This window comes from Podarcis erhardii, assembly GCF_964252035.2.
Source record: "Podarcis erhardii genome assembly, chromosome: 6".
NCBI lineage: Eukaryota > Metazoa > Chordata > Lepidosauria > Squamata > Lacertidae > Podarcis > Podarcis erhardii.
In genome coordinates this window covers 48111549-48138177 of record NC_138510.1, presented here as the reverse complement: position 1 = coordinate 48138177, position 26629 = coordinate 48111549, and the positions used below count along the sequence as shown (strand labels likewise).

The window sequence follows — 26629 nt, the reverse complement described above, 5'->3', positions numbered from 1 at the left end:
ACAGCGCTTCCGTGCGCTGCTCTGGTTCACCAGAAGCGGCTTAGTCATGCTGGCCACATGACCCGGAAGCTGTACGCTGGCTCCCTCGGCCAATAAAGCGAGATGAGCGCTGCAACCCCAGAGTCGGCCACGACTGGACCTAATGGTCAGGGGTCCCTTTGCCTTTACCTATACACAATAATAGTAATAACCAGTGGGACCTGCAACAAAATATTGTAGTGTGGAGAGATCCCTCCTTAATAATTAGAGTTGCTTTTGGAGTAATTCCAAGCAAGGAAATCCCAGTTCGTGGCACCTTGCAGCAACAGAATGCATAAAGCAAGCCATCTATCACAGAGATGGGGAATTTGAGACCCTTTTTTATGTTGTTGGACTCCAACTCCCGTCAGCCCCAGCTAGCATGGCCAATGCTCAGGGATGATGGGAATTGTAGTCTGGAAACATCTGGAGGGCCATAAATAAAAGGCTATCTCATTGGCTCCCTTCTGTGTAAATGTGCCCCAACTAGGCAGAAATTCGGAACCCATCAGAAATGAATCTTTCCCAGACACAAAAGCCAGCTTGTTTTTAATCAGCCTTCCTGTATTTAAAGGGAACCCTATTTTGTGTGATGGCATTGCTCCCTGCAGAATGTCTGAACCACATCTTGATGTCAAGCCTAACCTCAGCTTTCCAATGAAGTTCTCTCCATCCCGAGACAAGTCAGTGGGATCCATGGAAATCAGATAGTTAGAGGTCTTGCTCTTTTTGCGCTTGCGACCAGCAAGTAGGAAGACCTGCAAGAGACAGGTGGAAGTAATGGCTGCTGCAGTTTCTGTCTGTAATGCATACAAAAATCCCAAGCTCCACATTTATTTATTTATTTATTTATTTATTTATTTATTTATTTTAAGTCCTCAGGTAGCTTCCACGCTACATGCCTTTAGGGCTGCTGAGGCATTACTTTTCCACAGATGGGAAATGAATTAAGGTGGTTGTGCCACAGGGTATTTAGTACAGAACTGTGTTATCTGGCAGCGCCCATCCCCATGACCCTCCTATGAAGTTTTCATAAAAGTAAGTCCCATTTGACAAACATCTCCTGAGTCTTTAGTTAGAAGCATCCTTCTTGCCTCTTCCATCTCTAGTTGCTTCAGCTTTAGTGATAAATTACCCCCTTCATTAGGCAGTTTCTGTTCCGTGCACAAGGGGTGGAGGGGGTTTAATTACTGGTTTCCTCTTGTTAAGAGTCTTTAAAATTGTGAAATAGCTCCGTTTCACAATTAGAGAAATAAGAGAAGCCAAAGAGCCACAGCAGCAGTGAGCGCATATTGGTTTGCCAGAGACAAATTGGGCAGAGGCTCCCGTTTCCAGAGTTGTGTGCATTCTGTAGATAGGAATGGAAATCAGCTTAAAGCTTTTTATCTCAAGAGTGGTTTGATTCATTTCCTCCCCTATGTACAGCTGCACTTGTGAGAAGAGATCGCTGTGTGTGCCTCTCCAAGCAAGGGAAAACTTGAGCAGCCTTGAGACTGTACAGTGGTACCTCAGGTTACATACGCTTCAGGTTACATACACTTCAGGTTACAGACTCCGCTAACCCAGAAATATTACCTCGGGTTAAGAACTTTGCTTCAGGATGAGAACACAAATCGTGCGGCGGCAGCGGGAGGCCCCATTCGCTAAAGTGGTGCATCAGGTTATGAACAGTTTCAGGTTAAGAACGGACCTCCCAAACGAATTAAGTACTTAAACCGAGGTACCACTGTACTGGGAGAGTGTGTGTTGAATTTCCTTTCTCCTTTCCCTATGGCTCTGAGGCCGCTCAGGCTTCCCCAGCAGCTTCTACATACATAACAAAAGAGAGAGTGCGCATGTTTTGCAATTAATGCATGCATTAATTTGGCCCTTGGAAAAGAAGTTGACAAAGGATCTCTGCCAAGAGGGATATATTCATCAGCCCTTTTTACCCATCCTTCTAAGTGGCTTTGCTGCAGGGCCATCTCTGTTTCTGCACAAAAGGCAACACTCCCACTGAGCAACTCACCTTTTTGTCATTATCCAAATGAAGGTAGTATGTAGGATAGAGGCCCCGGTCCATCCCCTTCTTGTCTCGAGTGACCCGACACTTGATGGTCACTCCTTGCGGAGCTGGCTGTAGCACAAATTCCTCCAGATTGTCCACTTCAATAACTGGGGAAGGCGGTCTCTCTTCCTTCTACAGTCCAGCACCAAGAAAGAGAAGGGAGGTTTGTTTCAAGGACATTGTTCTGCCCCAGGCTTTCCAGCATGACCTCTACTAGTCACCTGCTGTGTTTCTGTTTCTTCTTCATCATCATCATCATCATCATCATCATCATCATCATCACATATATGGCCTCATCCCCAACCATGTCTATCCTGGTTGCTTGGTTGGCTAGTTTCCCTGCCCCGCGGTCTGTTGCAGTAGATCTCCTGCTACCTAAATTCCACTTGCTTAAAAAGCTCAAGTGTGACCCCCCTGATTCTCTGAGCAGAGCATCCTGGGACAAAGGGCCAGGTTGCCCTGGGAAGGAGGTGTCAGGGGCAACAGTGGCTGGTCTCTGTGGGAACTGAGACTGGCACACTCTCTGAAATCACATGCCCTCCCCATCAGGGAATCCATGGTTGGCTTCTCAGATCAGGAATGTCATAGAGAAAAGCCAGATGGCAGGAAAGGTGAACAGGGTTGCAACCTGGGCTGGAAATTTGCTTCCCCAGCTGTAATTTAATTGTCTATTCTGGAAGCTGGTCCTATATAAAGAAAACTGAGGAAGACAAGCTGGGGAAGTGGACAGTGTGCCTGTACAGTGCCTTTGTTTCAATGCACAGAGGTGGCTAGCACTGTTAATAATACACCATAGCTTCATTCCTGCTTTTGGTAAAGATTTGTAGTCCCTCCCCCACAAGAAATGACTTCGCTAAAGAAACTGCTCTGACTTTCACAAAGCACCTTCTTTCAAAGAGGATTTTGAATCCCTCACATGCCCCCTAAGAGCATTCCCAGCTATCTACCTTCTTGGATTTCTTTGTTTTTCCTTTCTTGTTGGTGTTCTTTTGAGCTACTGCTTCTGTGGGCTCATCCTCACTTTCATTTTCAGTGGCTTTGGGAAGAGCTGCAGAAAAAAAAGAACACTCTGCTTAGTGGCCACCCAGTGAGTATGCAGACTGGCCTTTGTCAGAGTCCTGGTGGAGCAGGCTGGAGACCCATCTAGTTCAGCATCCTGTTCTCTAGTCTAGCATCCTGATGACTTGGACTTTTCTGTATTCAATCTGTGAAATGGGGGGTGGGGCTCCATACATTTTATGAAGTCCCCTAAGCAATTAGCAAATTTCCTTTTAGAACAGGAACCAGTAATGGATACAAGATAAACTGTAAGACAACTCTGCTTATTTCTGGGGGTGTAACAAATTAATGAACACAATTGCATCAACCAAAGTCAGGCTACAGTAGCAGTAGCAGTAGCAGTAACAGTAACAGTTGTTATTGTTATTGTTATTGTTATTGTTATTGTTATTGTTATTGTTATTGTTATTGTTATTGTTATTGTCTGAGCATGTCAACAGTGGGGCAGCAGCATTCTGCATTAGCTAAAATTGCTGGACCAGCTGCAATGACTGTGTTTCAGTCTTAACCGAATGCACCTTCTTGCTCCATCTCCTTACCCTGCTCACTGTTTGCAAGGGGCTGATGCTGCACCTACCTTTCTTTTTAGTTTTCTTCTCCTTGGCGCCTTCTGCCCCCGCCTGAAACATGGAAGCTGTGCTCTTCTTTTTTTCAGTTTTTGTTGGCTTGGTGCTAGAATCTGAATCACCTTCTGTCTCACTATCTTTCAGATCTAGTGTTGTGAAGAACAAGGTTTTTAAATTGTAGAAAGGAATCAGGCTGTATTTTATTTTTGGTAATGATATCTTGCTATATCCTAATGCAGGGGTCAGCAAACCATGGTATGCAGGCCGGATCTAGCCCAATTGCCCTCAGGATCTGGCCCATGGACGGTCTGTGGATCATGTGGATTCTGTTCGTTAAATTCTTTTTGTTATTTTTTTTCTGCACCGCCATTTTTTGGGGGCACCATTTCCCCCTCTCCCTCTCACACACTGCGGTGCCTCCTCCCCCCTGGCTTCTCCCCACCCTGCATAGAGGAGGAAGGGGCCTGGGCTGAGCTGGCTGAGCACCATTTTGGGCAGTGCCTCTCCGGAGCCAGCCAGCCATTTGGGCTGCTCGTCCCACCGCCACTGCCACCAGCCTCTGCCACTCACAAGGGAAGGCACAGGAGCCGTGGTTGGCAGAGCACAGCACAGCGCCTCTCCGAAAGGGCTTGCTGGCTCTGGAGAGGCGCTGCTCTGCGCCCTGCCAACCACGGCTCCTGTGCCTGTCCTTGCAAGTGGCAGAGGCTGGCAGCGGCGGAGGGGCGAGTGGCCCGAAAGCAAGGGCAGTCACAGGAGCCACGGTTGGCAGAGCGCAGGGCAGCACCTCTCTGGAGCCAGCCTGCACTTGCACTGGCAGCACCATAGGTAGGCGGGGCGAGGGGAGGGAGGAGGAGAGAGAGTCCTCTCTGCCATGTGTGCACACAAGGTCTGGGGAACTGGGGAACCAGCCCCCTCCAAAAAAGGTTTGCTGACCCCTCGCCTAATGGATATCCCCGGGTCTCCCCCCAAACCCTCAGGAAGTGCTGATTAGCAGAAGAGTGTTTCTTAACATCGTATTTGCAAAATATAAGCATTGGCAATAGAATAATTCTACACCTTCATTCTAAATAATGGAGCTTGGTTGCTTCCTCGCTCAAAGTTTTGGAGACTTCTCATGCCTCAAACTAGGAACAAAAATACATACTTAGACTCGCATGGGGGGTGGAGGAGTCTCTCCTATCAACCCCAGCTACCATGTCCATGCTGGCTGGAGCTCCTGGGAGTTGTAGTCCAGAGAATCTGGAGGGAATCAGGTTGGCATAAGCTTCTTTAAGCCTTCTTTAAGAGGCTACCAGAATTGTTTGGGTTTTCACTACACAGCTCTAAATAAACATTTTGGTTCCTTCCCTAGTTCATTTATCTTTGCATGGCACCATGGCATCCATGTAAACTTAACGTTTAGAGGGGGGGGGACAATATAGCACAGAATGCTTGCTTGACCCATTTATAAACGTCCTTTTTCATTTCATTTCATTTATTTTTGCCAAAGCACCTTAAGGTAGTTTACAATTTAAAATGCAAATGCTACAAAATACAGAACAGAGAGTTCTCTCTGATGATACAAGCTCTTTGATCTGGTCTTTTGGATCTTCTGCCACCCCCTCAGGGCATGCAAGTGTTATGTAATCCTAAGGAAGGTGGGGTGGGACTTTTATCATCCTTCCTCTGGAACCTTGGAAGTTCAAACTTGATGTTACACAAACACCTTATAACAAGAGCCCTTTAGCCTTTGTGGTGGTGGTGATGGGGGGCCTGGAAAAACCACCTCAGTAGCGTACCATCTAGAGCAGAGAAGTGCTAGGGGAAGGTCCTCTCCAGAAGCTTTCCCTCCCCCCCCCACTTCCCCCAAACCACTATGCAGTTTTGCCCTGGGAGACCCAAATTATTTGAGAGGAATAACAACTCTCAGCACCCTTAACAAACTACAGCTCCTAAAATTCCTGGAGGGAACCCATGACTGTCTAAAGTGGTATAATCCTGCTTTAAATGTACGGTCACCAACAGCTAAAGGGAATCCTGCAGAGGGTGGAGCTGGGGGAACCACAAAGCAGATCTCAGTGCAGGGGGGCGGGTTTCACCTTTCTTTCTAACTTTTTTCTCCTTCTTGTCCCCATTGACTTGGAAGACAGACACTGGTTCCTTCTTCAGCGTCTTGACAGTTCTTGTCTTGACATCAGCTTCAGCTTTGTCTCCTGTCCAAGGGGGAAATGATTAATAAAGGGTTTCATCAAGAGGTTGGAGAAGACAGCGACTGGAAAGTGGCTGAAGAGAGAACAGTCAAGGGAGATGGATTGGGGCAGATGGGGCGGAGGAAGATACAGCAGGGGCTCCTCCAGGCTTCAATTTCTGCCACGTTTCTAGGCAAAGATTTGAGCTTCAAAGCTGAATGTCTGAGCAGTGTTGTTTGTTTGTTTGTTGTCTTGGCGCTTTCCCCAGGAAAACCCACATTTTACCGCTGAATCGGGGCAAATGACAATTGGGTTTTCTATAGATGGACACTTGCTCTGATTCAGTGGTGAAATGCAGGTTTCCCTGGAGAAAGCGCTGGGACAACAATAACAACAGCTCCTCTTGAACGCAAAGCTTTAAAGTGCAGGCCTGATCCTGGAAGATGCAGTGCAGCAGAAGTCAATGAGACTCAAATAATGGAAACAATAAAAATGGAGAAACATTGCTGAAGAAAGGTAAGAGTTTTTATTCATTTAGTGCTCTTGTGCCTGCTATGAGCAAAAAAGGCTGAATCAATCAATTAAGACAAGACACTCCCTGCCTGTAGGGTTATAATCTAAAAGTCATGAGACAAAAGGAGAAAGGCACAAGGAGGGAAGAAGAAAAAAGCAAACTTGGGCACAAATTATTTTAAGATAAATGGTATTTCTTGCAATGACCAGCTGGAATGGAAATAGTTCAGGGGCAGTAGGAGGTGGTTGATGGAGCCTGGCTTCAATCTAAACATATGGGTGATGAGCAGATAGCAAGGAAAGGGGGAAAAGGATGGCTATAGGATGAGAAAGGGGGGTGATTGCAAAACATATGAGTCTCAATTGTAGCTCACCCTCAAATGCCTTTCCTTAACCATATTTCCTGCAGGACATAAAAGTCATGTGCCGTGTGTGTGTGTGTGTGTGTGTGTGTGTAACGCTCTCCCACAGGAGGCAATGATGGCCACCAAGCTTGATGGCTTTAAAAGAAAAGTAGACACATTCATGGAGGAGAGGGCTATTGATGGCTACTTGCCATGATGGCTATGCTCTGCCTGCACAGTTGGAGGCAGTGATGCTTCTGAATACCAGTTACTAGAAACCAAAGGAGGAGAGAGCGCTCTTATGCTTGAATCCTGTTTATGGGTTTCCCACAGGCATCTGGATGTCTACTGTGAGACAGATTCCTGGTCTTCCTCACAGAATTACGGTTTCCAGGGGCTCCTGAGGAATAAGAAGTAACTCTTCAACCAGTATCTATGGCTTAAAAATGGCCACTAAAAGCCACTGACCTTTACTTTTGGGCTTCCTTTCCTTAATGCCGGCAGAGGGAACATCTTTGTGGATCTTCCTTTTGGGTTTTTTTGGAGGATCTTCGCTTTCTACATCATCTTCCTCCTCTTCATCATCATCATCATCATCTTCTTCATCAGAGTCCTCTAGAAGTTTGAAATTTGGACACATAGCAGTTAAGGAAGGGAAGTGAGAGGAAACAACCACATCAATTGATACAGCAAATGTTATTATGAACAGAACCCAGTCGCATTGCACCTTGATGTATACCTTTAGTTTTGGAGCTGAGGACTTTGACGCTGCATAAACAATCATTGTTGTTATAACCTACGTCCCTGTAATAGTAACCCAAAGGAGGAGGTGGAGATTCCAAGAGGTTTCAAGGAGGAAGGTGGTGGTGGTGGTGGAAAGAGGACTGGCAAGTTGCTTATGGATTAATACTAATTATGTTTCATTAACTATTCATTTTATCAATAAGTGCACCTCTGCCTCTTCTGCTTCAGAACAGATGTCTCTGTGACCTTTCTGTGAACTGTACATAGTGTCCTAGCCTATTTCTTTGATGCAGAACAATTTAAGAAAAACGGCTCCCATGAATGAATGAATGAATGAATGCTCATTTCATTTCCATTCACACAATTTCCCATTCATTATTTTTTTTACCATAACAATGGATGAGCAAATGAAGTGCACACTTTTAATGACAAATGGGCAGCCACACTGAAAAACTGAAACTTTGACATGTGCATTTCTGCTCTGGGAGACTTTTAGCATAACAGCCTCTGCCCTTTACATACTCACCCCTCAAATCTCTTGAAGAAAAACATTCAAGAGCTGGAAATTAGAGGCAGGGAAATGGAGCCGCTGCTGCTCAAAACACTGGCTGGAGCACAGAATGGGGAGCACCATACCTTGTTTCTTTTTTGATGCCTTGGTCACAACGAGATGAGAAGAGGCAGCTTCCTTCTTCTTCCTGGGCTCTTTGGTGCTTTTGGCAGGTGGGTCCTTCTCACCTTCTTCTTCTGGCTTCTCTTCCTTTTTCTTTCTCACTTTTCTGACAGCAGCTTATGACAGAAGACACCAGAGTCAGATATCTTCTGACAAAAGGCACCGGAGTCAGGATGGATGAGAAAAGAGCACTAGGGGTGTGCATACAATGGCAGATAACAGGAGGGAGGGAGGCTGTAGCTCAGTGGTAGAACATCAGTTTTACATGCAGAAGGATCTAGATTTCATTTCCAGCATCTGCAGGAAAGATTCCCTGACTGACATCCCAGAGAACCTCTGCCTATCTGTGTAGACAATATTGAGCTTTATGGACCAAGTGTCTGGTTCGGTACAAGGTAGTTTCCTGTGTTTCTATGAGGGGGAGGGGTGCAGTGATGTGAAAATGGCCTGTCTGAAAGCCAGTCTTAGGATTCGTGAGGCTGCACATTTTATAAAGTGCAAGGGTGCCTCCAAGACTGTCAGTTACAGATAGGTAGCCGTGTTGGTCTGCCATGGTCAAAACAAAATAAAAAAATTCCTTCCAGTAGCACCTTAAAGACCAACTGAGTTAGTTCTAGGTATGAGCTTTCGTGTGCATGCACACTTCTTCAGATACACTGAAACAGAAGTCACCGGACCTTTCTATATAGTGAGAAGGTGGGGAGGGGTATTACTCAGAAGGGTGGTGGGAATGGGTGATTGGCAGATAGCTGCGATGAGCCTGTTGACGACTCTTAACGACTGCAATAGGTCTAACAGGAAAAAGCAAGGGGTGAGAAGGTGAAAAATGGCTTTGTCATGTATAATGAGATAAGAATCCAATGTCTTTATTCAAACCAGGTCTCTCCATAGTTTTAAGTTTGGTGATAAGTTGCAATTCAGCAGCTTCTCTTTCCAGTCTATTTCTGAAATTCCTTTGTAATAGAACAGCTACTTTGAGATCTTGTATAGAATGTCCTGGGAGATTGAAGTGTTCTCCTACTGGTTTTTCTGTCTTGTGGTTCCTGATGTCGGATTTATGTCCATTTATTCTTTGGCGTAAGGTCTGGCCTGTTTGTCCAATATAGAGAGCTGAAGGACACTGTTGGCATTTTATGGCATACACAATGTTAGACGATGAGCAATTAAATAGTCCCGAGATGGTATGTGTGATGTTGTTGGGGCCAGTAATGGTGTTGTCCGGGTGTATGTGGCAGCAAAGTTGGCATCTGGGTTTATTGCAGGCTCTGGTGCCAGTGTCCGTGTTAAGTCTGGTTATAGTATTATTGTGGGTTAGGAGTTGTTTAAGATTGGGGGGCTGTCTGGAGGCAATGAAAGGTCTTCCTCCCAGAGCTTGAGAAAGAGAACTGTCATTGTCCAGGAGAGGTTGTAGATCTCTGATGATGCGTTGTACTGTTTTAACTTGGGAGCTGTATGTGATGACTAGAGGTGTTCTGTTATTTTCTTTTTTGGGTCTGTCTTGCAGCAAGTTCTCTCTGGGTATCAGTCTGGCTCTGTTGATCTGTTGTCTAACTTCATCTGCTGGGTATTTTAGTTCTAAAAAGGTTTGCTGTAGAAGTATCTCAAAGTATCACAAAGAATCTCAAAGTAGCTGTTCTATTACAAAGGAATTTCAGAAATAGACTGGAAAGAGAAGCTGCTGAATTGCAACTTATCACCAAACTTAAAACTATGGAGAGACCTGGTTTGAATAAAGACATTGGATTCTTATCTCATTATACATGACAAAGCCATTTTTCACCTTCTCACCCCTTGCTTTTTCCTGTTAGACCTATTGCAGTCGTTAAGAGTCGTCAACAGGCTCATCGCAGCTATCTGCCAATCACCCATTCCCACCACCCTTCTGAGTAATACCCCTCCCCACCTTCTCACTATATAGAAAGGTCCGGTGACTTCTGTTTCAGTGTATCTGAAGAAGTGTGCATGCACACGAAAGCTCATACCTAGAACTAACTCAGTTGGTCTTTAAGGTGCTACTGGAAGGAATTTTTTTATTTTGTTTTGTCCAAGACTGTCAGTATTCTGCAGGAGGCATTCACACACATACTGGGGAACTGGATTTAAAGCGCCCTGTCTCCCTAGCACAACAAACCCACTTTTAAACAGCATCAGACCTGTTGTAGTTTGGAAAGTGACAGAATGCATGAACAACTATCAAAGAAGACAGAAAAACATGCTTCAAGCATATCAGGATGAATACCAATCAACGCTCATTAAAGAGCAGTTGTAATCGAACCTCCATGTAAGCTTTGTGCAAGCAAATCAGGATGATTGATGCAATAAAGAGGTCATCTGGAGGAGCCCCAAGTAACTCACAGAACTGGTGTTTTGGGAACAAGCGCTCTCACAGCTGGGCCATTGGGAGAGTGGCAAACACCTTACCTGTGTGAGAACAGAGTTTGCCCTGTGCTCTCATTTGAGGAGAAGGAATACCAGGAAGCTTTGGCTACATGTGGTAAAAGGATGATTTCACAGGAGCCAGTGGTGTGGGGCTGTGTACAATGTCCTTCTGGCTGAGCTGCCTGCCTGTGGTGTTTCTGCCCTCTCCTGGATGAAGCAGATTAGGACACTGTGACTGCACTATGGCTGCAACATCAGGGCAAGGGCCAAACTGAGGGCTTATCCCTGCTCTTTCCAGGCACAGGTTTCCACTTTAAAGCTCTGTGTCTGAGCACCCTTTCTTTTCTTTGGGAGCTTTCTCTTTGAAAACTGGCTAAACCAGAGCAAACAGCTATTCGGGCTTTCCACCGATTTTGCTCCGATTCAGTTTTAAAGAGTGGGTTTTCGTAGGGAAAGCTCCAGAGCAGGAAAAAAAAGGGGTGTTTGTACATGGAGTTTTAAAATGTGGACCATGCCGAGAAAGTAAGGAGGAAAGGTGCTCCAGGAGCATGGCATAAGTGGGCTCATGCCAAATTCCTACAAAATGGGTATTTAAAGTACTGTAGGAGCGAGTGGGAGGAGGAAACTAAGCTCATCCCAATCCAGTCTTTCCTTCCTGAAAAGCACTTCTCCCCAGCTCCTTTGTTTTCCGGTGGGGTTTACTTCTGGCCTCCTCATCAGCAAATAGTGAAAAAACAAACACACGGAGGGAAAAGCATTAGCTTCTGCCCCAGCCACTATGAATGACAAGGTTGTAGATGTGGCACCATCATAAGCCCCTCTGGGCAGTGGCTGGAATTAGGGCTGCAGCCTAAATCACCTTTCACAACCCAGCCATGAAAACTGCTGCCACCTCAGCCAGCCCCTGTGTGCCTGCTGGCTGATGGAGACAGCAGTAGGGCTGGCATGAAACTTGTTTGTGGACCAGTGCTTGAGATGACACTGCCATACTTCTGGTTTGGCTGTGGGGTGCAGGATATCCTGTGGGGAGGTACCTGAAAAGGGGAGAGCCCATTGCTCAGTATTAGATCATAGGCTTTGCATGCATAGGGTTTCATAACTGGTAGCATGGTTGGGAAAGACTCTTGGGGGAGGCCTTGGAGATATGGGAACAAGTGGTCTGGATCACCATATGGCAGCTTCCTGTGCTAATATACCACAATTCCTGGAACATTGGTTGTGTCCCTTACCTGGTCGGGGGGCACTTGGCTCTTCCGCGGGGCTTGATTCCTCCTGCCTTTTCACTCTGGTCTTTTTTGGCTTGGCCTCCAGTGAAGTAGCCTCCTGCCGTTTCTTCTTTGGCTTCTGATCCAGCAGATGAGGCTGCATGAGGGGACATGGGTTGTGAAAACTAATGGAACATCTCTCTCCTGAAATGACCCCCCAAATGACCCTCTTCCAGACAACTGCTGAGAGTAGCCTGGTGACGTGCTGGCTTGTTCTCTGATAGTAGGTTGGGAGGCTTTGGGGAAATGGCTTTGGGCTTTTGGGGAAATGGTAGTCCAAAGCCTACACAGCAAGCCCATAAACAGTTCACTGTATCTTGTTTTGATAAACTTGTGCCCCATTCTTGTTAGGAAGGGGCCCCAGTTTTGAGAGAAGGAAGCAAGCCCTGATGGTTACCATGAGAACAAGGTGTTGGACTAGATGGGCCATTGGCCTCATCCAACTGGCTCTGCTCATGTTTTTAGGTTCACCTGACAGGTGTGTTGAAATCTTTACCATCTTGTTGCCCTAAGCTCTGCAACAGAGAAGAATTCCAAGGTCCTGTAAACTCAGGAGAGAGTGGCATAGTTTAGTAATTTTAGACTTATGTGGAGGCTCCATCTTTAGATGACAGTAGCATGCCCTTCTTTCCAAATGTGGTAAGCTAGCCCTGCTGCATTTGGGGACCTGGACATCAGCCTCAAAGTCCTGCCCTGATTGAACCACTAATCCAAAACAGAGTGAATGGGCACCAACCACCACGGTCCAATAAAAAGGATGAGGGCTGTGTATGTTGGGAGCAAAGAGGGACCAAGAGCATTACTATTCCCACCGCTCTTCTCTGCCCTGATATTAGGCTACAATGGAAAGAAAATTGTGCAGCAAAGTAAACTGATGACAGAGTGTGGGGAAACACTCTCACATTCAGGTGATTCATATGGGCAGCACTGATTTATAAGCCAAAAGAAGGCTGAGCATGACTCCCCGTGGTCATGCACATCTCCAGGACTATTATTCCTTCATCTTCCTAAGTAAGTATCCTTCCTAAGGGACTGTCCACCTTTTTCATTTTACGAGCTATCTGGGCCAAGTCCAACATTTTTTTTAAAAAGGAAAGGCCCACAATAAGAGAGAGCAGGGGCTTTGAAGTTGCCCATCAATAGAGTAGGCCAACAAAGGGCACAGATCACCAGGTCTTTCCCCACTGTAGTGAGATGTACTGCATTTCTAGTTAAATTACAGTAATTATTTCTAAAATTGAATCTGTATATACGAATAAGCACATGCTATTTTAATGCAAATCTTGTTCCTCTCCCCCTGCACCCATTCAGCAATAAGTGACTACCTTAACATATTCCTGAACTTAATGTCTTTCTTGCCACTCAATTTACATTTTGAGTCTTTGCTATTGAAATAATCCCAAGGTGAAAATGCTAATGGAAAGGGAAAATAAGCAAAATGGTTAAGCTGGTTAATTTATATTGGGTGCGGATTTTTTCCCCTTCTCCAGCTTGGCATCTGCTGGTGAGAACATGAACCAACCACACAATATGTGTGCATATGCAACATGCTTACAAAAGCAAGCGAGTTGAGTTGGCCCTGAATCAAAACCGTCAAGTAAACAAAGCACTCTCATATTTGCAAAGCGCAAAAAGATGTAGTAACTCAGATCTACTCAGAACTGAACAATGCAGGGAGGAGTAGATGAGACACACAGCCCTTAGTTGAGGAGGGCCTTGTAGGCACCAGGATAGTAACTGGGTGTGTGTCAGAATAAACAGACAAGCCCCATGTGGCCAATATGCAAAACCAGTCCGCTCCTGCCAATCCCACATGCTTAAAACTCATGAATCATGCCTTTAGAATGATAAGATTGGTAAAAACGAAAAGAGATTTAGGGTCTTTTTTATGTGGCTTCTGGGTGTTTTTTGTTGTTTTTGTTTGTTTTAAATAGGGAATAAACCATAAGCACATTATCATGGTGAGGTGTCTTATAACCATCAAGGCTAGAAGTGGCTCCCCGTCTGTGGAATGCTCTCCCCAGGGAAGTTCGCCTGGTGCCTTCATTATACACCTTTAGGCGCCAGGCAAAAACATTATTTTTAACCAGGCCTTTGATTGATCTGATTTACATCCTATGCCCTTTTAAAATGTTATTGGGGGGGGGTATTGGGTTGCTGTTTTTATTTTTATTAGGTATTTTGTGGTTTTATATCTTGATTTTATTCTGTGAACTGCCCTGAGACCCCCGGGTATAGGGTGGTATATAAATTCAATAAATAGTAATAATAATTTAAACTGAAGAGAAAAGGGGGGGGGGGAGACTTTAAAAAAGAAAACAATACTTTGTTTTGCATTTATCTCAAGTCAATGATTTTTTAAAATAATTGTAGTTAACAAATTTGCTCCTATCACCCCAATACTACTGGGCACGTTTTAAATTTCACAACCAAGCAACCAACGAAAATGTGACGAAACCACACAGCTACTGAACAATGATGAATAGGGCAGAGTCAAATACACCCATCTCAATTATTTTAGGCTGCATCACAATTAGCACCACTAGGTGGCTCACTGATACCTATGGAGAAACTAAACCCTCTGGTTTATGTAGTGGTAAAAAAGTGAATAAGGAAAGGTGCTACTCAGCTCTGTTGAGTCATCTGGAATTTTTGCCATTGGGTGATGAATGTGTATTGCTCTCTAAATATGTTGCAGAAAATGCAAATGCGTATGCTGAAATAGCATGTGGGGATTTCCCAGAAAACTGCAAGGTTAAAGTCAATATTGCCATATGCTCCAGTTGTTGGTGTGGTGTCCTCTATCCAGCTGCCAGTACATACAACACCTCTCTGAGGTAATGGTTGTTGGGAGTTTTAACAAAATTGCAACTAAAAACAGCAACCCACTGGTGTGTACTTAAGTCATGATATCCAGGCAGCTGGGAGGAGTGCAGTTGTTGTGCCAGTGTGTCTGAATGCAGTATAAGGAGACCTCTGAACCTAGTCAACCCATGACATGTTATTGTCAGTTGAAGAGACACAAAGAACCATATGAACCAGCTACTAGTTTCCTGAAATACTGAAATGGCAGCACCACGACAATGTTTTTGTAGAAGGAAGTAAGGTACTGATTTATAAGTGGTGCAGAAAAGTAGGAATGGCTCACTGTGGAAATGCTGAAGAACTATTTGACTCAAAAAGATATGGTGGCTAATCTTCATGAAGGATTTTTTTTAATACCACCATTAGCAACTGGTGTGACTGCATTCTTAGACATCTTGCTGTGCTAATGCCCAGTCCTTCTGTGTTAGGCTTTTTACGGGGACATCACCACTTCAAAAACAATAATAAACCAACATATCACCTCTCTGAGGTAATGGTTATTAGAGTTTTGAGGGAAGTTACTTCACTAACATCACATTAGTATACTTGTTTATTTAGAAGTTATTGAATCCAACAGGGCTTGCTCCCAAAGGAAGTGAGCATAGGATTGCTGCCTAAATACTCTACTGTCACTTCTGAAGTAAAATATCCACTGAATATTCAATAGCCAAGATTCATGGTTAACATTTGACATCCAGTTTTCGGTAACAGTACTTCCAGTTGACAGAATGTGAAGTTGAAGGGAGAGAGAAAACATGAGAACATTTACCTCAGCTTCTCACATATAAACAACATAGCAAGAGCAGAACCATGTTACTAATTTAAGGCAGAAGCTGTGCTGGAATGTTCCTCACAGAGGTAACATCTGTAGTGTCTCCTCACCTACACAAAAATAATCTACTGAAGACTTCTATTTTGCAGTGGTGGTGGATAAAACCTTGACCTTCTTCTTGTGCAGAGAAAAGCTTAAATTGCAATAAAATATGCCTTCTTAAACTTGACAAGCAGAGTTCATACAACACTAATCTCATTATAAGGTTACAGATAGGTAGCCGTGTTGGTCTGCCATAGTCAAAACAAAACAAATTCCTTCCAGTAGCACCTTAAAGACCAACTAAGTCAGTTCTTGGTATGAGCTTTCGTGTGCATGCACACTTCTTCAGATACACTGAAACAGAAGTTTCCAGACCCTTCTATATAGTGAGAAGGTGGGGAGGGGTATTACTCAGAAGGGTGGTGGGAATGGGTGATTGGCAGATAGCTGTGATGAGCCTGTTGACGACTCTTAACGACTGCTGTAAGACCTATTGCAGTCGTTAAGAGTCGTCAACAGGCTCATCACAGCTATCTGCCAATCTGCCAATCACCCATTCCCACCACCCTTCTGAGTAATACCCCTCCCCACCTTCTCACTATATAGAAGGGTCTGGAAACTTCTGTTTCAGTGTATCTGAAGAAGTGTGCATGCACACGAAAGCTCATACCAAGAACTGACTTAGTTGGTCTTTAAGGTGCTACTGGAAGGAATTTGTTTTGTTTTTTCTCATTATAAGGGTTATTTATGTGTTTTTTTTAAAAAAAAACAGTTTATTAAGTACTACAGCCTTGTACCCGGCACTGCTTGGGAATCCTAATAATTAAAAAAAATAATGAGTGCAGTTTTGAAAGATTTAGCTCACCATCTTGATTCAAAATGGAATCTAATTGTATCCAAACGTAGATAAAAATGTGCTCTCAGGTACCATGATGCCAAATTTTGTTGAGTTATCTTAAGAGGTGCCCAAATGCAGAGCAAACAAAATATATAGCAGAAGACTGACATACGATAGAAGGTTATATTCAAAGCACCCCAATAAAAATAACAACAGTAATAATAACAAGAATAACACAACTTACCAACCAGGTCCCCAATTGATGGCAAAGAGGGAAACAAATAAGAAGATGTTTATTAACTTGGTCAGGTTAAAAAAGGAATACTGCTACTGAGAAAATATTGCACTCCAATATGGAGAACTCTTGGCATATGTAGATATAATTTATCTCAGCATTGTTACAATATGAGCTTCTTACTCAACAGCTGAAGGGTCATAATTTCCCTCTCTGTGTTGCATTAACGGGGAGAGTGACTTCCTTCCAAATACAATATTCTAGGAGCAATCCTGTCCCAGCAGGCTGAGGGGAAGCATATTTACTCATTTTTATTGTATTCATTTATTTTTTAAAATTGGACTGTAGCTAGTATATGTAAGTAAAATATGTAAAGAAAATAAATGTTTTAAACCCACTAGGGAGGGATTGCATTGTTCAGTATTTTCTTTCTAAGGGGCTTAACGAGTGCTTGTGTATAGTGATCCATTCCTTCAGTCTACCTTGGGAGCATTTTCACATTTCCTTTAAATGTTGGAAGATGTTTAACTCTGCCTGAACTGGCCACCTCATCTGCTTATGGAAGTGCTTAGGTAACTAAAGCCCTATGGGGATTTGCATTGTACAGAACACTGACCATTAGACAAAGAATGATACTAGAAGACCTTTTGTAAGGAATGGACCCCCCCCGTGTGTGTGTGTGTGTGTGTGTGTGTGTGTGTGTGTGTGTGTATAATGTCCTTGACAGGAACACTCCACGTTGCAACATTTTGTTGCAGCTCCCGCTTGCTGTGTAATAAAAGGAAGGCACAAGTTGGACGCGAGTGGAGAATAATATGTCCCACCTTTTTTCCTTATGTCAACTAAAGGCTTGTGTGTCTCAGTATTTTCAGCTGCCTCTTATTTAAAAGAATCATCTTAGAGCCTCAGCAGCTTTAAACTTTCATATTGGCTTCCAGAAAGGCCATAAGCTGCAGACACACAATATGTATCCTTAATCATAGAATCATAGAGTTAAATCATAGAATCATAGAGTTGGAAGAGACCACAAGGGCCATCGAGTCCAACCCCCTGCCAAGCAGGAAACACCATCAGAGCACTCCTGACATATGGTTGTCAAGCCTCTGCTTAAAGACCTCCAAAGAAGGAGACTCCACCACATTCCTTGGCAGCAAATTCCACTGTCGAACAGCTCTTAATGTCAGGAAGTGCTTCCTAATGTTTAGGTGGAATCTTCTTTCTTGTAGTTTGGAACCATTGCTCCGTGTCCGCTTCTCTGGAGCAGCAGAAAACAACCTTTCTCCCTCCTCTATGTTCCTTTCCCACTCAGTATTTTGCTTCCTGGTCCAGGAATCAGTCAGCATTCCATGGCCACTGAGCATGCTCAGTCCTCATTGGGCTGTTTTGTGTATCACTCCCCCTATTGGATTTTTTTAAAAACCAGTCCTTCTGCAAACCTTGATTCCCCCACTTCCAAGCCTGTTGATACCTTCCTTTTTTAGTATGAGTGGTCACATTCTAGCTACATAAACAATGGCACTCACTGCCCATACATCAGAATTAGGGGGAAGGATTAAAACGACACTAGACCTCAACTAATCTGTACAGTCAGATGCATATACATACATGTGCCTAAATGTGGGTGTATTGAACAATATATTGCATTTGAGGCATCAGTGGACAGCTCACCAGTATACCGTCTCACACAGAGAGTAAGAAGACCATGACAAATATGGCTGTGTTTACCTATGAAACACTGGCAGTATAGAACGAGTATTGCGAGCCAAAAGGTGCTCATAAATAGCCTGTAACAACAACTCTGTTCTTCTGAGATTGAGGTCACTCAGAGCTACGGTGCAGAGGAAGAAGCAGATGGATCAGATTAGGTGCCCTGCATCTAATCCCATTTATCGAGGGCTATATATATGATTGAACAAACGGGAAGTCATGTATCTTGCACAAGAAGCATTTTGAAATAGGTGCTAATGCAAAACTGCAACCTAGCGCCTGGAGACACCCATGGTCTTCTTGTGCCACACTATTGGTAAACAAATTATTTCATTGGCTCAGACTGGCTCATCCAACCCTATACCTAAGCAAGGAGGAAACAGGACATGGTCCAAGATCTGACCTGGACTAGATGATTCTACAGTGGAGTCACTGGGGGGTAATGAATAGAGATCTGTACTGGAGAGAGGTGGGTTCAAATGTCCACTTTAGCCATGAAGATTACCGAATGTCCTTGAGCTAGCAACTATCCCTCAGCATAAGGCTCACAGGGCTGTTGTAATGATAAAATAGGACAACCTCCTGTGTATCTGTTGCCCCAAGCTCTTTTGGAGGAAGTGTGCAGGACAAATGTAAGAAACAAAGGTTTGGGCTTGGTTACTGTGACCCCACTGGACCCACATTCTTCAAGCACATTCAAAATGATGTTTTTGAGATAAACCAGTCTTCACTGAGATATGCTTTGAAGCATTTCTTGCACCATATACCCTCTTGAAGCATGAGCTGCAGAAATTTCCTGCACCTTTGTCCAGCTTCATGGTAATAATTAGGTCCAGGGACCTCACCTTTGCTACACCCTTGTGCAAATTAATTGAAACAAAGCATATTTTCTATCTTACTCGTAATCCTGTACTCAAAATGAACACGAAAAGTCAGTTGATCATTATGGTGTCAGAAGCCTGCAGCCAATAGAAGGAATGATGCACTCGCCACAATATATTGAGGTTCTACTAAAGAGAGTTATTTCAGAGCTGGAAAAGATATCCCTGACGATACTGGGATATTGCAGCAGGACCTAGTCCCCTGTCACACATCAAAAGTGGTGAAGAAATTCATGCCAGAGCAGCAAATACAGGTACTTGATTGGCCAGGGAATTCCCCGGACGTAAATCCCATTGAGAATTTATGGACTATATGCAAAAGTCACCTCCTTGCTGTAGACTGTACGACTATGGAGAAGCTCATTCAGGTGCTGATTCAAGTGTGGTACAAGGATCCGAAAATCAACAGTGACTCTTCGAAACTAGCAGACTCCATACCAAACCATGTTCAAATGCTGCTTAAAAATATCAGAGGTTATATCCATTACTAATGTACATATATGTGAGTTTTGTACAATAAAATACTAAATTCATTGTTTGTTTCAATTTATTTGCACAAGGGTGTATTATGTAGCAACCACCTTTCTCAATTATTATTTTTCAAAATCATCAGTTGCTCAGAAGAAATGTAGCATCACTTCAGTTCATTGCTAGACATGGACAGGATCTCGCACACCGGCTCAAACAACTAACATTAGCCCCTGCTGTAATAGGAGCCCCAAAGAGAAGCCAGAGCTTAGACAGACACATTGCAGCCTAGAAAAGAAACCAGGTAATAAGGGTGGTTGGGACAAATTTTCCTACCTGCTTATTAAGTCTCTGCTGCTGAGGGCTCCCAGGTTCCTCACTTGCACTGAGGGAAGATGGAGAGGAAGACAGGGAAAGCAAATATAAGGCATTAGGCAGACTTACTTTAGGTTATTACCTGAACATATTTATGGAGGAATTCCTAGCCATGTCATTATATCCTCCAATAATTAAATGAGCCTGAGCACAGCCATGGTGCCCAGAAACTATGTGTGATCCTTTCTCGTGTCAGCAGGTGGCATTATAGCTTATCTAGGGTGCTTCCAGAAATTCACGGGTGCTTCCAGAAGGGATTTTATTGTGGAATCAGTGCTACTCATGCCCACAAGTTTTTTTGTATTTTCCACATGACTGATATGATGGCTCTCCAACACAATTCCTCAAAGACAGTGTAATTGCAGCTCTGAATAGGAGATAGTTCTAGTTCCTAGGCTGTCCAATGTGGAGCTTCCTGGAGGAGCCACTTCTGTCACTGGACTATGATGGCTAGTGGTCTGACTCCTTGGGATGTCAAGAGAGCTCTGAAGAGAGATGCCCACCATAGAAACCTCATTACCCCAAACAAGCCAATAGCTGGAGCAGAAGGCAGTTGCCCTATAGCTAGCTGGAAGGCAGCCCTCAGTGGATGGGGCATCCTGTTAATGATGACCTAGCCTCATTATAAATCCAGGACTTTGCTAAGGCAACTTGGATCTTTGGCTTCAGCTGCATGAGTACTCTCCATGGTCCTGAACCCACACCTTGGACTCCCTCCAAGGTGCTGGCACCTTTTAAACCATAAACCTCTGACCTCCCCTTGCTTGGGCCACCACACCTTGTTGTTGGTGGGCATCCCTGTGAATCACAACAAATGCCAGTAAAAATAGAGATTTCTAGGATGGGGTCGAAACCCATCACACCAATAATACTTTGCATTTATATCATGCTCTAAAGAGCTTCACATCCATTGACTTGTCCAAATCCTTACATCAGCCCTGTAGGTCTGGGATGGGGAACCTGTGGCCCTCTGGATGTTGGTGAACATCCATCTGCACCAGCAAGCATGTGGATGATGGGAGTTGTAGTGGGATTTACTGATAAATACTGCTAAACTTCTGGAGGGTCACAGGTTCCCCATGTTTGCTCTAGGTAGATTAGCAGATGGTGGCAGGGGGAGGTTCAGGCTGAGAACTTGTGCCTTGCCTGAGTGACTAGATGGGTTCATGGTTGAGATGAGACCCCCACCAGGGTCTTCCTCACTCTCTTACCACCACTGCGTATTTAAAAGTTACCCCCTTCACAATATACCCAATTTTTTGGTGCTGACCGTTGCCCAGTCAGCTTTTTAGCTATTTACATATCTGCACTATTCAATAAAAAAGTAATATTTTGTCATGTACCCCAACATTAAATTTAATATAGAATCATTTCAAGACAATTTCTTGGAGTTTTGTGAAGATGTCAGAACAGCATAGAATGTGGTTAGCTTTCATTATATTGCACACCACAAATTTGACACTTTCTGGTGCAGGGGTGGGTGCAGTTTTTCTGTAAAACCCATCCAAAACCCTACATTACATTGTTTCATGACTCAGCTTAGTAAATGTCCTCTGAGTATTGCTATGGCCTAAAGGTAGGTTAGATATTTCTCCATGCAATAGCCTTGGTATTTAATGGACATGTAACAAAGACAGCTGGGAAGTACCAATAAATGCAATATCATTCTGAATGGCTCTTTGAGTTATTTGATATTTGATAGATGCATGTAACTCCTAAAAATTAGAGACAAATCTCCAACTGTCCCAAATAACTTATAAGCAGTAGCCTATCTTTTAGTTGGATTTTGGTTGCCAGAGCCTATTGTTAGCTATATTTCTGCACTGTTTTGAATAGTACTTTTAATTGTTTTTATGGTGCATTTATAAATTGCCATGAGACTCACATGAAAGGGGATTAATAAATTAATAAAATAATAACATTAACTGGATCCAATGAGAGCCAAAGGGGCAGGGCCTTGCAATTCAAAGAACAGAACACTGGGATGAACTTTCGTTTTTGTTTTGGTTCTGCTATATTCCCTTAATACCTATAAATTAAATGGAATTTAAGCTGCAGGAGGGGAACACTTGGTGATGCATATATATTTCATACCAAACTGTATGATGGAAGAAATACTGATTAAAGTATAAATCAACCCCCTCCCCTAATGAACAGTATTCCAGGATTCAGATTACGCCTCTTTAAAGTACAACATATTCCACAACATAATTTAATGTAAAATTCAATAAACTATAATGTACAATGCTAAATTTTTCCTTTACAGAGATCATTGCTTTGTATAACCTAAGATCAAAACAAATGACTCAATTAATTAGATCCACATTTCATTTTTCTTAATTTGCCTAACTCTTCTTCGGCAAGGATAATAATATCGTATTTCTAAAATCTCATTACAATTCAAGCCTAAGAGCTAAGAATGTTTTCAAACACAAAAGCTTAAAGCGGTTTTTGTTCATTAGATTTATATTCAGGCCAGAGATTGATGCAACATTTCCATGTGACTACCATAGGACATCTAACCCACTTGGTCCCAATGTGCCAGAAAGCTGATTGTGTTCCCAGTGAAGGTGTCCAGCATACAGAAAATATGTGTGTTCTTCCTCCCCTCCAGCAGATTAATTTTTTTTAAAAAAATTATGATCTTCTTTGTCTGCCCTAGAACAGAATATATCACCCTGCACTAAGAGCTTCCCCACCATGCCTACCATGGTGAGGTCAGAAGGACCGTGGGACATTCACTGGGCGCCTGCTGAGGTTCATGGCCCTGAAAGGGACTCACAGCTAATCCCTGAAACCTCCCAACCCTGCTCTTCCTTCTCCTTCTTTCTGCCCTTGCCTGTTCTCCCATGACCTCTGAGCATGCAAGCAGTGACTGAGCAATATCCTCCACTAGCCTTGCACTTGCCCTCTGGGGAATTGTGTGGATGGAGCCCAGTGGAAGAAGCCAAGCAAATGCATGGCAGTGACGGTGCAGAGGCGGAGGAGGTGGTGAGCCCACTTGAGAGCAGGGATGAGTGGGAGCATCTTACTTAAGCCTACCCGCCCACCCCCACAAAATAAAGACCCTGAAGCCTGCACTGAAGGACCTGATAAAATAGGGCCCCTTCTCACTTCCTGCTCAGGTTGCTAGGAGTCGTCCCTAGCGACTATCTACCCACACCTAAGGGTGGAGGGTCCTTGTACTTACCCATCTGATGTCCACACCTCACGGAGGATGTCTGACTGAAGGGGCATTGCTAGCAGCCAGTCTCTCTAATTTATTTCAGAGGTCCTTGGTCCAGGAGAGAGCAGGAATGCAGACCTGGGATTCAAAGCCACTTCTCTTGCAGACCTGTGGAAAGATGGCTCCTTCCTCTTTCCTTCCCCGGTGCTGCCTTGATCAAAGAAATCTGTACAAGAAGCTGTTTGCTGTGAAAATCAAATGGAAGACTTCAATGCAGCCGGCCTGTGGGTGCTCCCCTTTGCCTTTCCCATTGCCCTGTCCTTGCAAGGCAGCTCTAGCACTTCGTTCTGACTATCTCCCCCCACAGTTTGAAATTAAATCCTTGATTTATATACACTGTGCAGCGGCATATAACTTCAGCATGGGCTTCTTGGACAACTGAGAGAGAAGTTAGCGATGCCTCCGTGAAGCAGGTGATGAGAGGGAGTTGGGAAGCAAAGGAGATGATTAACTTTTTTATTTCTTCAAACTAGGTAATAGGATTTCAGGGGCTGACGGACTGCCAGCCAGGCCTCCTGGGAGATCTGTAGAATGGAACATCTGTCACTGTAATTCATTTAAACAGGGCCATGGGAAGATTATTGTAACTATGCAACACTGTGTCTGCCTTGCCAAGGACTGGTGCAAAATGTGTGAAACCATAGATCCAGGATGGAACTTTGCATGCCTGTGTGCCAGAGTCTCCCCGCCCCCCCACCCGCCCCCCGTTCACAGCCTAGGACAGCTTTTCAGTTGCATCTCTCCATAGCAAAACTGTATACACACCATACGTTTAAGACATATGACTTTCCCCCCAAAGAATCCTGGGAACTTTAGTTAAGGGTGCTGGGAATTGTAGCTCTGTGAGGGGGTAAGCTACAGTTCCCAGGATTATTTGGGGGGTGTCATGTGCTTTAAATGCATAGTGCATACGTAGCCCAGGATGCAAATGGAGGAAGAGTCTGATGCGGGGGGGGGGGCTGACCCTGGAGTTAGATCCACAATATCTGAAGTCATGAAAATAAAACAAATGGGGGCAGGGGAAATGTCCAAATGAAAGCATATGAAATTTCAGGTAATTCAGTACATAGGACAGTGAATAAGATTCTCTACTACTGGCCAAAACAGATGTAGATCGGAATTTGAAATGCCATAGATTGCTTTATTAGCCAAAGCCTGGGAGAAGAGGAATGTTTTTGCCTGACACCTCAAGATATGTAGCGAAGATGCCAGGCAAGCTTCCCCATACCTGCCTAGAACTATTCTTCAGTTTGTATGCTTCAGTCTGTTTCCCATGCTTTTCATAAATCATCTACAGAGCCTCTTATCTATTTATATAAGATTGAATAAGTCTTGAAACCAAACGTTTCTCCCTGTCTCCACCATTTACCAGGTTAGAGTGTTGGACTAGGGCCTGGGAGACCAGGGTTAAAATCCCCACTTGGTCATGAAACTTGGGCCAGTCACTGCCTCTTAGCCAAACCTACCTCACAGGGTTGTTGTGGGAATTTAATTAGGAGGGGGAGGACCATGCACACCACCTTGATCTCCTTGGAGAACAAGGTGGGGTATAAATTCTATAAATAAATACAACATGATACAATACAATACAATAAATGGCATTCTAATGGAATGTACAGTCAGTTGTAGAAATGCTGTTCCTCAGCAGCACTGAAGATCCTCATGCGAAAGCAGCCTCTGTTTATATTTGCCTAGCAGAAAACAGACTTAATAGCCATGTGTCCCAACTGAAAAGGAAATCTGCTTGCTAGGCTCTCTTCCCAAGGAAGACTAGAACCTTTCCCTATATTCTTTTCAAACCTCTCTGTTTTAGACTCTTCAGTGATGGTGAGAGTGTACTTTATATGATGAAGCATTTCTGCTGAAGTGGCTCCATCTGGAGATTAGGGGAGCTATTCTGAGAGCTTCAGCAGAGCTGTGCTCAGCCTCTCCAGTGCAAGATTTCAGCCCTGATCGCCTTAGGAGAGATGCAGTCTGACCAACAAGGGCTATAGAGTGTGCTGCAACTTCCTGACACATTAACTCCATCCTGACCTGCTGCTCTAGTATAGCTAGGTAATAAACAGACTCTCCGCTCAACAAGCTTACCCCAGTTTTGAAGATGATGGATAGAGCCGAAACAAACACTCACAAGTATTAATACTCCCCCAAATTGCCATTTTCTCCCAAATTATAAATGAGAAACACAGAATGCCAATTTCATATTTTGCAAATGGAATTTGTACCTTATAGTTCAAATGCATCGGACTTGACATCTCCTTATTTTCATAAGGTTCTCTTGTGAAATCTCAAAAAACTGTCAGCTGTCAAATGCTAAATACTGCTGTGTGTTATTTATCAAATACCACCAGGGTGTTTTCCATTCCAGTTCACAGGATTTGGAAAACATTGCCTAACTCTGTGCTATGAAGGCCAGATCTTCCACACATCAGCTCTCACACAATCCAGATGACAGCATGTCAGGCATGGAGTCAGTGCATCATAAAGCCAGATGACTCAACCAGACAAGAGAAAGTTGCTCCTTACAGTGGAATTCCCTCAACCTCCAGCATCACCGGATAATTTGACTGCAGATGGAGGAAGAGCTCTGGTAAAACCCCACCCACCGAGTCTTCCAAAAGGGGTGTGTGTGTAAGAAGCATGAAACTGTTTCAAAGAAAGAAGTGTTTTGTTGGAATTGGAGAACTACAAATGGGCTAAGAAGAGTACTGCCCTATAAAAGCCCCCTGGCATGAACACATATTGAAATGAATCAGAGCAATGGAGAACCCCGTAGTTCACCAACATTTTGTTAGGTTTCTGTTATGCCACTGTGCAGTGCTTGGAGTCACAAGACTCTGTTTACAATCCAGACTGTTGGAAGTCTCACGGGAGATGGGAGACGGATGTTGATGTTATTGGTTTCCTGTTTCTTTGTTCCAGTTGTTCTCTGCTTTTTACAGAGAGCAGATGCATATTCTTTTCTGTCCTGCGTAGTTAGCAATAAAATGTAGTGATGTGGCACATATTTCGGCTCCTTCTGCTGCTGTTTGGATACCCTGAGTAATGGGGATGTGCCTGAAGCCTCATCAAAGGCCTAGGTCGTTAATCACCATCAGAGGAGATTCCGGAGACTCGGAGGAGTGGCTCAATCGAACGGAGATTTCGATCCATTTTAAGGCGAGGGGTTTCAAAGCACAACGGGGGACAGGGGGACGGGGATGACTGACTTCAGTATACTCTAGGGTGAAAATGTGAACATATCCATAGTTAACCTAGTACAGCGAGAAAGTTTATGACAAAAATATATATGTATTTCCTATCAGTGGGATAGATATCACAGTGCTTGTTACTGAAAACAAATGGTTTCAAACTCTATCATTCTAGGATAGATAGATACCAGAGAGTTAAACTAGTTTCAGTCACTTCTCCCAAGGCAAGCCCATGATGGAGCTTTGTGAGGGA

The 26629-nt window shown here is 43.9% G+C and overlaps 1 protein-coding gene across 3 annotated transcripts in view; it reads right to left on the bottom strand.

Moving 5' to 3' along the window:
* The window catches only part of TULP1 (TUB like protein 1), a 37763-nt gene that overhangs the window by 8640 nt on the left and 2494 nt on the right, over positions 1-26629 (bottom strand). Inside the window, exons 2-11 of one of the 3 annotated variants that reach the window (XM_081866618.1) lie at positions 23150-23370; positions 19921-19969; positions 11741-11873; positions 8096-8248; positions 7184-7330; positions 5769-5882; positions 3702-3836; positions 3013-3113; positions 2027-2197; positions 664-776 (exon numbers count right to left, since the gene is read on the bottom strand). In XM_081866618.1, coding sequence (XP_081722744.1) covers positions 664-776; positions 2027-2197; positions 3013-3113; positions 3702-3836; positions 5769-5882; positions 7184-7330; positions 8096-8248; positions 11741-11873; positions 19921-19969; positions 23150-23196 — 1163 coding nt within the window. In that variant the 5' untranslated portion in view covers positions 23197-23370. Of the gene's footprint in view, positions 1-663; positions 777-2026; positions 2198-3012; positions 3114-3701; positions 3837-5768; positions 5883-7183; positions 7331-8095; positions 8249-11740; positions 11874-19920; positions 19970-23149; positions 23690-26629 lie in introns of those variants that run through there. The other 2 variants (XM_081866617.1, XM_081866619.1) reach the window with 2 other exon arrangements.